This window comes from Poecilia mexicana, unplaced genomic scaffold, assembly GCF_051168715.1.
Source record: "Poecilia mexicana isolate PSO_F unplaced genomic scaffold, ASM5116871v1 scaffold_16, whole genome shotgun sequence".
In the NCBI taxonomy this organism is placed as follows: Eukaryota; Metazoa; Chordata; class Actinopteri; order Cyprinodontiformes; family Poeciliidae; genus Poecilia; species Poecilia mexicana.
The window spans coordinates 14,964,033-14,975,963 of record NW_028263385.1 but is presented as its reverse complement, the minus strand read 5'-3'; the positions used below and the strand labels follow the sequence as shown (position 1 = coordinate 14,975,963).

The 11,931-nt window shown below is 40.5% G+C and overlaps 2 protein-coding genes across 4 annotated transcripts in view; one reads left to right on the top strand and one right to left on the bottom strand.

Moving 5' to 3' along the window:
• Positions 1–397: 397 nt before the first annotated feature.
• polr3c (polymerase (RNA) III (DNA directed) polypeptide C) lies at positions 398–6,574 on the top strand. Of its 2 annotated transcripts, none has more exons than XM_014987195.2 (13): positions 398–896; positions 1,659–1,805; positions 2,099–2,363; positions 3,215–3,522; positions 3,625–3,729; positions 4,526–4,699; positions 4,782–4,833; positions 4,934–4,994; positions 5,063–5,213; positions 5,787–5,888; positions 5,986–6,035; positions 6,117–6,266; positions 6,354–6,574. In XM_014987195.2, the coding sequence occupies exons 2-13, from the start codon at positions 1,659–1,661 to the stop codon at positions 6,430–6,432; spliced, it is 1,644 nt and encodes a 547-aa protein (XP_014842681.1). In that variant the 5' UTR covers positions 398–896; the 3' UTR covers positions 6,433–6,574. The 2 variants fall into 2 exon arrangements, with proteins under 2 accessions (XP_014842681.1, XP_087870303.1); XM_088014177.1 differs by lacking the exon at positions 398–896 and adding an exon at positions 1,032–1,541.
• itga10 (integrin, alpha 10) overlaps positions 6,572–11,931 on the bottom strand; it is a 33,562-nt gene continuing 28,202 nt past the window's right edge. For both annotated transcript variants that reach the window (XM_014987193.2, XM_014987194.2), the window contains 14 exons: positions 11,569–11,711; positions 10,663–10,773; positions 10,507–10,592; positions 10,271–10,412; positions 10,090–10,182; positions 9,917–9,993; positions 9,738–9,827; positions 9,555–9,639; positions 8,784–8,897; positions 8,602–8,709; positions 8,418–8,525; positions 8,238–8,333; positions 7,054–7,167; positions 6,572–6,963 (listed from right to left, as the gene is read on the bottom strand). In XM_014987193.2, the coding sequence (XP_014842679.1) occupies positions 6,913–6,963; positions 7,054–7,167; positions 8,238–8,333; positions 8,418–8,525; positions 8,602–8,709; positions 8,784–8,897; positions 9,555–9,639; positions 9,738–9,827; positions 9,917–9,993; positions 10,090–10,182; positions 10,271–10,412; positions 10,507–10,592; positions 10,663–10,773; positions 11,569–11,711 (1,418 nt within the window). In that variant the 3' untranslated portion in view covers positions 6,572–6,912. The remainder of the gene's footprint in view (positions 6,964–7,053; positions 7,168–8,237; positions 8,334–8,417; positions 8,526–8,601; positions 8,710–8,783; positions 8,898–9,554; positions 9,640–9,737; positions 9,828–9,916; positions 9,994–10,089; positions 10,183–10,270; positions 10,413–10,506; positions 10,593–10,662; positions 10,774–11,568; positions 11,712–11,931) is intronic.

Genomic DNA, 11,931 nt, shown 5'->3' with positions numbered 1-11,931 from the left:
AATAGCGTTGCATATAAGATTTGAAATTAAAAATATCTAGAAATTTGTCATGGACTATCCACACATTTCGTAGGTAAGCGAATTTTATTGTTCTTATTTTTTAAAATTTCATTCATGTGGAGTGTTTTTTTTTATTTAAAAGTCAGGAATTTTAAGTTACTGGTCAGAAAAATCAAACAGAACGTCTGCTGATGAAATTACATCACTGCTTTACAGAAAAGAGCTCAACCAACGAAAAGGGTGGGATGATACCCCTAGCTCTGGAACAAACTTACAAAAATCTGAGTTGTGCAGAAACTATTAGGACTTTATATTAGGACTACTCAAATAGCAAATGTTCAGAAAACGACATGTTGTGTTATTTTTAGGAAAGTGCGATCCAACCATTTAGGTCAAGCGTTTTAAGAAGTGTGACACACCTACAACTGTAATTCTCAGATAATTTAATACATTTACTAACACTGAAACATTTTTGCTCTAATGGAAACAACGTTTGTGAAAACAACGTTTAAAGTAAGAACATCAAGTACACCGAACGAATCCCAGCAAATTGGTAAAGACATGGAAAAGAACTGGGACATTGGATTATTAAAAAAAAAAAATACCAATACCGTTTGAGAAGCATTGCTCCAAAATCTAAAGACACCTGCAACTCAACTAACTTTAACGCAGATTAACTTGGCTACCTAATAATTGTATTATGTGATAATTTGGTCTACCATACTTCTCCAGGCCGACAAGCGGCGCTCCACCACAGCGAGACACCGACGAGCAAACCTGGATAGCGGAAGTGGTCCTGTGTTGTCATCGACGAGTCGCATGTGTGCGAAGTCTACGGTCTTTGGGATGCATAGAGGCGAAAGTTTCTCCTGTCCTGACAGATATCCGTGTGCAAGGTTAGTGCTAATAACACGCTGAAGTCGTTGTTGCTTGTAGCCTTACAGGCGACAATGTTTGTACATTCACTGACCCACCGTGCATCATAAGGAGCAGGTTTTAAGGTTGTGGTCTTTAGCCGTAGTTGACAGACTTACGTTACATGAGGCGTCAGTGTAACTTTGCAGTCTAGAGAGTTTGGGTTTTGTTGGATGTATTTCTTTTATGCCTTAAATAACAATAATCTGTTGGCAGTTCATCTTATTGAAACAGCTGCAGTTCTATACTCTTTCTCCGCATACAAACCCAATGAATTGACATAAGAAATTGTTTACATTGCAGTTCCTTGCAAAAATGTTGATATTTTTTCAATTTCTTTCACAAACCGTGTATTGTGCAACATCTTGTTTTGCCACAATTGCAGCTACAAATCTTTCGAGTTATGTTAAACTTTTTTTTTTTTTTTTTGCTGCTGCTTTAAACTAGGGTCCCCCAAATATGCCACAGATTCTCAATTGATTTTAGGTCTGGGCTTTGACTGGATAATAATTTGGCTTTGATTAAAACCCTGTGCTTGTAGCTTTGACTGTATGTTTACAATCTTTGTCCTCCTGAAAGGTGAGCCTCCTCCCCAGTTTTGAGACTTTTGCAGCCCTTCAACAGTGGTATATATGTATTTACCACCACACATGGCACTCTAAATATTGGACTGAAAGTTAAATTTTTGTCTCTTCTCACTAAAGCTCCTTCTTCTGTGTGTATTTATTCTTGCCTTTATGCAGATGACGGCCCAGGAGATCCGTCTGTGTGGCCTGCTGCTGCAGGAGCATTTCGGAGAGATGGTGGAGAAAGTGGGAACTCATCTGCTCCGAAGTGGAGCACAGAACTTGAGGACCATCGTCCAAGAAACCAACCTCTCTGTGGATTTGGTGCGGCTATCCAACATTTTCTGCCTATAATTATGATTATCATTAAAATTTTGCCACCAACGGCTTGTGGTGATGTATTCAAGATGTTTATTATTATTTTTTCTCAACTTATTAGCTAATATTATCACCTTTTAAGTTTGTAAATGATGGCGGTTGAATAAAATCAATTCAAAACACTTAGACGTTACTGCGTTATTACATCATTCATCATCGTTCATATCAAGGTTGTCTCTCAAAGTGTAGAAGAAACTCAGGGATGATGGGTGTGCATTAATGTTTCTTTTTCATTAAAGGTAAAGAAGTGTCTGTGCGTGCTTGTGCAACATGGGGCTTGTTGTTTCACCTCTGGCCGCAAAGGACCGGGCAGCCCCACAGAGTACCGGGCCTGCTGCGATCGGATCCTGAGAGTTCTGCGCTACCCGCGTTACATCTACACGGCCAAAACGCTGTACGGCGACACGGGCGAGCTGATCATAGAGGAGCTGCTGCAGCGTGGCCACATGACGATGAGCAGCACGGTGAAGACGGTCGCAGACCGACTCACGCAGAACATGGAGGGTCGGTTTTTGTGTCCACCGGAAATCTTTAAAAAAGCTGCAGTTTTCTTGTTTCAAAAGCTTTTTGAATTTAATGCTAGGGCTATCGCAGCAACACATTTTACTTGACGACTAATTGTCCCTGAAATTATTGCGATAAATGTAGATTTTTAGACCATTAAATGATATTCTCAAAGAGTAGTAAAACTGTAGTCTCTAAAGAACAGTAATGCTTGAACTGATAGATGTTTTAAAGATAAAAAATAATCAAAAACAATGAGCGAAATTGTTGTTTCAGTTATTGTTTCACACAACTGAAACAATATGTATTGAAATGTGGATTGTCTGTAAACAAAATCGCCCTTAAAAACTAGAAATCATTGGTCTCAAACAGGAAAAACAGGAAAAACTGTCAGTGTAAATTAACAACAAGAATACTCTGCGTGAATAATTCAAATAGTAATTCTCTGGCATGCTCCTCTTTTCAGTACTATTGTGATAACAATAAAAATGACAATTAGAACAGTTTATTACTTTTTTTAAGTAAATGAGTCATGAGTCACTTAAAGAAATGTGATTTGTATCACCAAACTCCACACATTAACTGCATTTAATCATATGTTCAAATTCATTGGTATTTATTGATATTCTCTTTGAACAAACAGTTTAGAAAATAGTGAAAATAACAATAATATGGACATAAAACGACAGTACTGACAGTTTTTGGGTGGTTTTAAGCATTGCAATCTGGAATTTATTGTGAAAACTGCATTTCAAATTCTTATCATGATACAAATGTATTACAATAAATGATAGACAATAGGATAAATCCCCAGTCCTAGTTGAAAGTGTGCGTGTGTATTTCCATTATAGAAGGCCACAGCATGGATTACAGCGAAGTGTCTTCCACCTTCTCCAAACTGGTGGAGACCCATTTTCTCCAGCGCTGCCCTCCAGTGGGAGGAGCAGGAACTTCAGGCAGCGCCGCTCCTGCTGCGGCAACATCAGCAGCCGCTGCGGCTCCTGCAGCCGCTGTCGGCGTTGCCCCGCCAACTCCAGAGAGCTTTCCTGAGTGCTACAGCGTACCACATGTTTCGCTCATTGGACGAGGCAAACGGCAGCTTGTCCCCGAGAACGGAGAGGACCAGAGGAATGCAAAAAGGGCTAAGATGGACACAGAGGTCAGAGACTACTTGGTTCTATCAATAAGCTCGAAAATCACTTGCATACCTGTGTTTTTATAATGGTATGGATGTTTTTTTTTTGTTTGTTTGTTTGCTCAGACACACGGTGATGAGGGAATTTACTGGCAGGTGAATTTTGAGCGTTTTCATCAACACTTCAGAGACCAGGCGATCATCAGTGCTGTGGCCAATAAGCTGGATCAGGTCAGGTTTCCCTTGAATTGCTCAAAATACAACTAAACTATTAAAGGATGAACTTAAAATTAATAATTTCAGTAATTTAATTCACTGTTACTTGCAAAAGTATTGTTACCCATGGAGTTTTTCCCCACACTTACTCGTATTAAAAACTCTCAGCGGGATTTTATGTGATAGACCAACAAAGCATTGTGCGTATTTGTGAACCGGACAGAAAACAAAAGTTTTGATTACTTTTCGTCAACAAGGTCAGAGTTGATGGGAAGGTAGATGGGGCTGCATGCTGGGAAAAGATGCAGAGTCCTTGAGGCTGGTGTTGAGGTTTATCTTTAGACAAACACCCAGAGCTAAGAAGGCATGATGTGGATGGAGTCATGTTAATGTGTTTAGTGCACCAGTCAAAATCCAGATCTTTCAAGTCTGTAGATGTGTGAAGCTGAGAGAAAAGACTCTCAGACTTAAACACCGTGTATCATTTTTTTTCTTCCACTTATTTCCACGAATACATGAAAGATTGTGGCTCTACTTGAACAAAAAGTGAAAAAATGTTAGTTAAGAGTAGTACAGTGTTTCTAAATTAAAACTGACTTACTCTGTATTTAACAGCATAGTTATAGTTTTCTGACAGTTAAAATGCTTACTTTGGATTTTTGTGTGTATCCATTCCTTTAAACACCAATTAATCATTTATTATTAGATTTAGTAAAGAATACATTATTATATTATAAAATTAGATTACAAAGGGAAAAAAAAGCATCATCCATCAAGTTATTTCAAGATTGTTCATATTCTAACGTTTCAGACCAGCAGTGAAATAGTGAGGACCATCCTGAGGATGAGTGAGGTGACCACTTCGGCCACCGCTGCCTGCACGAAGCCGCTCTCAGCCAATGAGATCTTCAGGTCCCTCCCAGCCAGCTACAACATCCCCAGGCACATTTTGGATCAGTATCTGACTCTGCTGGTGGACGACCCGGTACGCACTCCGCCTGCTGGGGCGATTTCACTTCCTATCCACACGAATCTCTTTCACCATCGACTGCTTCTTTATTTCCCAGATGGAGTTCGTTGGGAAGACTGGAGAAAGCGGAGGAGGAATGTTTGTTGTCAGTATCCTTTTGTGCAGTTAGAGCCAAAGCTGAAATACTGAATTATCCAGTCTGCTTTGTCAATCTGATAAATCGGCCGTGTTCCTGAACTCGTCTCTCAGATCTGCACAGAGCTCTTGCAAACCTGGCTCGAGCCACGATCGAGTCCATCGTGCAGGAGAGGTGAGTCCGTTCGGGTTTTTTACGCGAACTGACTTATCAACCGGTTCTCATTTTCGTCTGCTGATCAGATTTGGCTCCCGGTCGGCTCGTATCTTCCGCCTGTTACTGCGGAAGAGACACCTCGAGCAGAAGCAGGTGGAGGACTTTGCCATGATTCCAGCAAAGGAGGCTAAAGACATGCTGTACACACTGCTGTCCCACAACCTGGTGCAGCTCCAGGTGAACCACAGCAGTTTAACTGATAAAATACTTTTAAAATGTCCCTTTTGGGTCATTTTATTTTGGATTTGTCATTTGAATACAGTTATAAAAGTTAACAATTGTAATTTGATGTATTGTGCAAAAGATGTCATATCTTTTGCTTTACAGAAAATTTACTTTTTGTACCTGTGCTGTGTTATTTCCAACAAGAACTACTTCTATGTTCATTTCACACTGGTTAAAATTGAATTAAATCATGTTTTTTTTTTGTTCAACACCGAAAAAAAATTGCTAAATTATTACTGAAAATAACATTAAAAGAATAAATCATTATTTAATATAATGTGCCTAAAAGCTGAAGTCCAATAAAGTGAAGGTTTCGTTTAAAAAAATGCCAAGAAGTTTAGAAAATTCAGGAAAACTGTATAAAAAAACTTATAGGAACCTTTTGTGTCACTTTTACATAAACCTTGAATTAAGCAGATTTAATGACCCAGTTTTCTCACTTTTCATTCTGGTAAAGTAAAACACCACAATTTTATCTTGTTTGACAAAAATGTTTTCCAGTCTGACAAACTTCCTCTGCTTCAGGAAATCCCCAAAACCCCAGATTTTGCTCCGTCTCGCACGTTTTATCTTTACACCGTCAACCAGCTCCCAACCGCCAGGATGCTGCTGCAGAACTGCTACAAGGTGGGAGCTCAAGATCTGACTGGAAGGATCCTGGCGCATATTTTCCCTTTTTTTTTTTTTTGCCTCTTCTGCCTTTTCTAACACATTTCTCCTGCAGACTGTGGCCAACCTCATAGAGCGACGCCTGTTTGAGACCAAAGAAAACAAGTGGGTCCTAGTCTAAAGATTTGGTTTGATGGTTTAAGTTCCCGTCTCATCGTGGCCGATTGCTTTCCGGTCGGTTTCCAGGCGCCTCTTGGAGAAATCTCAGCGAATCGAAGCCATCCTGGCGTCTCTGCAGGCCAGCGGGGCCGAGCCCGAGCAGCTGAGCGAAGTCGAGGAGATGATCTCTGCTCCTGAGAAGCAGCAGCTGGACGTCTTGAAGCTTCATGTCAACAAGTAAGAAGACAAAACTGAAACTGGGCTTTTTCAGTTTCCTCAACAGTCTCTTTATGTTTGTTTGTTTTTTTTTTTGTCCTTTTCCAGGTTAGACTCAGCAGAGAACCAAGTAGATGAAACCGTCTTCGTCTTAGAATCCTACGTCAGCTCCACGTCTACATCTTGAGTCGTAAATTGTTAGAATTTATCCAGAATTTCATCATTTTTAAAAACTATTTCTTTAGTGTTTCTGTTAACTTTGACTGAATATGTTGTTTTTCTTGTTTTTATTGTGTGGATCAAGACTGAATAAATATCAAAAGACCTTTTTTTTTTCCCCACCTGTTTTTATTCCATTAGAAAACAAACAAAACACACACAACAAAAAAAAAACCTGTTCTGACCGTATAAAATATGAAATTGTGGAAAAAGTCTGCAAGTTAAATAAAATAACTGTAGTTTGATACATTTTGCATAAAAAAAAAAAGATAATTTACATATTTGCCCCTACTGACCCTGAAAATCTTGGGCAGTGCATGTCTGTCGGACCCTGGTGACGCTGACTTTGGTCCTGGAGATTCACGTCGAACTCTTCAAGTTGAAGTTCATCACGTTGCCCGTTCGAAGGCAGATTCTGCTCATCTGGTCGTCGTCTTTGTAAACTGTCTCAGTCCTCCTGGTTTTCATCCTCTCTGTGTTTCCGCGTGAAGAATCCAAGCTTTGAGGGCAACAGGACAGCTGAGGTTAATGTCTGGTCGACAGCAAACGTACGTTTTCTGAACTTCCAGCAAGAGATTCATTCGGTTACCTTCCACAGTATGAATATAATGAGCGCTAGTAGCAGCAAGCCGCCTATGATGCTGCCGATCAAAATCCAGAGCGAGATGGGAATAGCTCGGCCCTTCAGCACCTCCAGGACAGTCTGGAAAGAGAAAACGGTCAGGAAATCACAGTGTTTTGCAGAAGTGTTCACAGCCAGCTTTTCTCTTCTTACAACTGCAAGCCTCATTAGTGTTTTGTTCTACACACAAACAGGAAATGGTACATTATTGTCACATTTTATTTTTCCAATAAAATCAGAAAAATGTGGTTTGTATATCATCACCTTCCTAAAATGTTGACCTAGGTCTTTTTTTTTTGTCAAAAATTATTTTGGTTTGGCCAAAATCACTTTGGAGAAAAATGCCATAGGCTGTTATTTTAGGAAGGTAGTGATATGAGTTCATTCCCCTTTACCATGGTACTCCTAAATAAATTTTAGTTTTTGACCCATTTTTATATTTCATATCATCAAACAACCTTTCATTTCTAAGATAACGTGAATAAATCCAAAAAAGTTTGTACAGCTTGTTTTTGCAGCCGTTGGCAAACATTTGAGAGTTTCTGACCGACTTTTTTTTGCAAGGTTTTCAAGCATAAATGGCTTGTTTTAATGTTATCACGTCTCACAAATTTAATTTCAGACTTTACCTAGGCAGTTTGAAAGAAAACCTGTTAAAGCCGACAAAAGACTTAAGACCAGAATAAAAAGCTTCACCTTCCTGAAGGACAATGAATTTAAAGATACAACCTGACTAATAATGGAACAGTTTGGATGAAAGCATGTTCATGCAAGAATGAACAAGTGAAAACTCTGAATTAAAGATAACTGGTTATCTATTTAAATGCCTAAAAATAACTGAGATTGAGCTATTTTTTTTTTTGCAAAGACCAACAGTCTCCGGGTGCACAAAGCTGGTAGGAACATTCCACAAAAGACCTGCAGCTGTAACTATGGCAAAGAGTGATTCTTAAAAATTGTATAATTTCCTCTCTACGTCACAGTTACCCACTACTTTGTGCTGTTCTATCCCGTAAAAAATACAGTAAAATACTGTGAGTTTTGCAGCTGGAGCACAGTGAAACGCTGAAAGCTTCAAATAGTCTGAATACTTTTTAAAAACACTCAAATATCTCCTCCCTTTGCTGGGTGGAAGCATTCTGCAGTCTTACCTCCCCCTGGACTGTTCCTGCTCCCAGAGTGATGAGGTTAGTCTCCTGAGCCGAGAGACTGTAGGCGCTAATTATCCTCACTGACTTATATTTGACCTACAAAGACGCACGCAAAGGATGAGCAATCTTTACATCATTTGGACAGACTCCAGCCATCCACGTGACGCTCTGTTAACTCACTTTTCTGAAAAAGTCGTCATGAACTCTGCGGCTGATTCGTATCACCGCCTGCTGACCGAGCTGCTGCACCTCACAGACGACCTCCGTGCACCACGACCGGCTGCAGTTCTGGACATAAAAAGATGCCACGTTACAGCCTGTGAAATGACTTCCTGGTGTTTATTCCCGAATCAAAAAGCCTCACCAGTATTTCATCATGCATCATGTTCTCGGGATGAAGGGGACGAACGTCTTTCTGTCTGGGCTTCAACTGGGTTACGTCACTCAGCACTCCGCACTTTATTCCTGTGGCCTGAGGGGAAGCTTAAAAATTGTCACGTCGTTCAAATTAACGCATGTAACAACAAACCGCGAAGGCCCGCTCACGTTGTACGTGAAGACATCCGTCACAGTCATGAAGGCCGCGTCTTCTGCTGCCACGGAGGGCAAAAGCACACGCAGCTCCAGGTTACTCACAGAGTAACAGCCGACGTTCAGCAGCTACAAAAACAGGCAAAAAAGAAAGACACACATTTAACTTCAACTAACAGCACGGTGCAAATTCACCCTAAATGCCTGTAGTTAAGATCAATGGGTTTCCAGTCTTTCTAAGGGTGAATTTTAGTTCATTTCCATTTCAGTACCTGATCATTTTGAAAGAAATGTCTCTTTAATTAGTCAAATCTGATAATCTGAGCACTGAAGTCACAAAGGTTCAGAATTGTTTAGTTTTCGGTGGTGTTGTTCGAAAGGATTGGTCTGTGTCGCTCTTGGAAAAGTATTCAAGCCCCCAGTGTTTTCCACTTTTTGTCACCTTACAGCCAAAACATTTGATGTATGTTATCAGGATTTATGTGACAGACCAACACAAAACTGTGGATAATTACAAAATGGAAGAAGAATTATACTTGGTTTTCAAAAATCCTTTTGCAGAAATCTAAAAAAATAAAAATAAAAAAAAGTGTGCTTTTCACCTCTGCAGGTGAAAGCAATGTTCTCAGCTCAAGCTTCCTATTATTAAATGAGGTTATAAATATTGCTACAGCTGGCTTTAACACTGAAGCTTTGTCACTTTCAGTTCCTCTGCTGAACGTGACAGTTTCTTTATTAACCTTTCAGACAGATGGTTGAAGGAGAAAATAAAAAGGAGAAACTTACCCTGATGTACGTGTAGAACTCTGGACCCATGGCTTCTGATGCTGTCCGTGTGGGATGGACCTCGTAGCGGTTCAGGTTAGACTCACTAAACAAAAAACAGCCAAACAAAAGAGCTCCACATCAATAATGACGACAAAAAAAAGTAAATAAAGCTTGGAAATTCAGTTCATTCTATGCTCAAACCTGCTAACAAACAGATCTGGCTCATATTGTACGAAAGTCTGCAGCTGAACGCTGTTGTCCCCCAGAGTTTCCTCTCTCTCACTGCTGTCACTGCAAGACAGAAAAAGATGGGGGTCACACAAAAAATGTCGTCCTTTTCCGTTTGTTCTTTGGGATTTGAAACGTTTGCACAAGCTTACCTGGTAGCACTGAGCTTCATTTGTACCCGATTGTGCAAAGAGGTGCAGCTGAATTCAAACTCCAACATAAAATTCACCTGGAAACAAAGAGCAAACAGAGACTGCTGGAGTGACGCATCCCACTCGAAGGGCAGAGAGGCGTGAAGGGATCAGCTTCCTCAGCAGGAGGTTACCTTCGAATGAGAGCGAAACACTGGGTAGCTGACGTTACACGAGTGGCTGTTTGAGCCAAGAGCGGTACACTCGATCTTGAAGTTGGCATTCTCCTTTGTCAAAATTAAAGGGAAAACAACAGCAATTAAATATCGCACTCAGACCACGCTGCATGTGTAGGAGCATTGAGGCAGAGTTTACTTTGATGCTGATGCTGGAGAAGTGGAGGTTGCGCGAGTAGTGCAGCTTCAGGCTAGTGTTGTAGGCATTTTCCAGCCTGTTCTCGAGCTGCACCTCCACCGCCAGACGCCTACGAGGGCTGCGAATCACATAAGGTTTCTGCCTGCGTGAGAAAACATGACTCACTCAGATCTAGCAGCCAGAAGACGGTTTTTCTTTGACTGGCTTCAGGAGAGGAAGCTAGAGCAGATCTGTACCTTGTGCCAGAGATGTCCAGGTGTGCCTGCAAGACCAGATCTGTTGTGCAAACGTCGTCTTCGCCGCAGTCTTTGAAAAATGGTATCTGGACAGAAGGGCGAGAAAGGTTATTTGTGAAAATAAAAATGGAGCGGAGTTAGCTTTGTGCTGCTTACAGATTTCTTGACGCTTGTTGGCCAGCCTTCATCCAACACGGGACCTGTCTCCGTGTCGTTGATCTTAAACCGCAGTGAGAAGCTGATGGGGCGAATATAATCTGCTGTATCCTGTGTAGCAGATAGAGAGGCTTCAGCCACATTTGTTTACCAAGTACTTTAAAAACAGCCAATTAGCCAATTAACACGAATATACAAAGGAATATGTCTAAAATTAAGTGCAGTGAGGATAAAAAGAGAGTCATATGCAGCATTTTGCACAAGCTGAAAACCACAGCTGGTCAACACCAACATCCAACCAAGATACCAGTTGTAATGAAGGAATGAATTTCTGTTTCTAAGTGGTGTAGTGAGAAATTTGTCTAACAAGCTCATCTTAAAAAGAAAAAAGTTTGACTGTCGGCTTTCTGTTTGAGAGAAAGGCAATTGTCTGGTATCTAAGAAGAAAGCTGAGGAACAGAAAATACCAGAAACTGAAGCATCACACCCTGTGGGACGCCATTTATAAATGAAGTACATTAAAAACCAGGAATTATTTAGACCAGTGCAAACTTCGACCAGCCGTGGCTTATCTGTGCCACACATGTCTCCACGATGCTGCAGATGAAAATTTATGATCAACCGTGCTTAAGAGAGCTGTTGAATCTGAGAGAACAAGGATTGCATGATCCCATGAATGTGTAGCCAGGACAATGCTGAACCCCAACACCACAAATCCTGTAATATTCAGACCTCAAACCAGACACATCAGTTTTAAGAACACTATTTCATCGATAAAAAATTCAATTTGGCCCTAAGCAGAAAGAAAACATTGGGAAGAACGCAAAACGTCGGAGACCACTTTGTGGTCCAGGCTAGATTTTTTTCCATCACTGGTGTGGACTACGTGGTTGCACAGATACTCACATATACATGGAAAGGCAGCTTGTAGCAGAGAGTTTTTCTTGTTTGCGCTCGCACTGGAAGCTGCATCTGCCTGTGGGAGCTGTCATCGAACAGAGCTCGCGCTGAAAACTTCCTGTCATCCAACATGGCTGACACCCAAAGATCTAAGGAAGAAGCATGAATCAAAAAGATGTGAGCTGGAAAATAAACTTCTTTTTTTTTATTAATCTGGTTTGAACACATTTGGTTTGTTTATGGACAAAATTATTCCCAGAAAGCATGCCGACAGCAGAAAAATGTTCAGCTTTGAAATGATTGATATTATATTCAAACTTTAATTACTTTTTAAAAACCTTTTTCACATGAGTCACATTTTCCCTAACA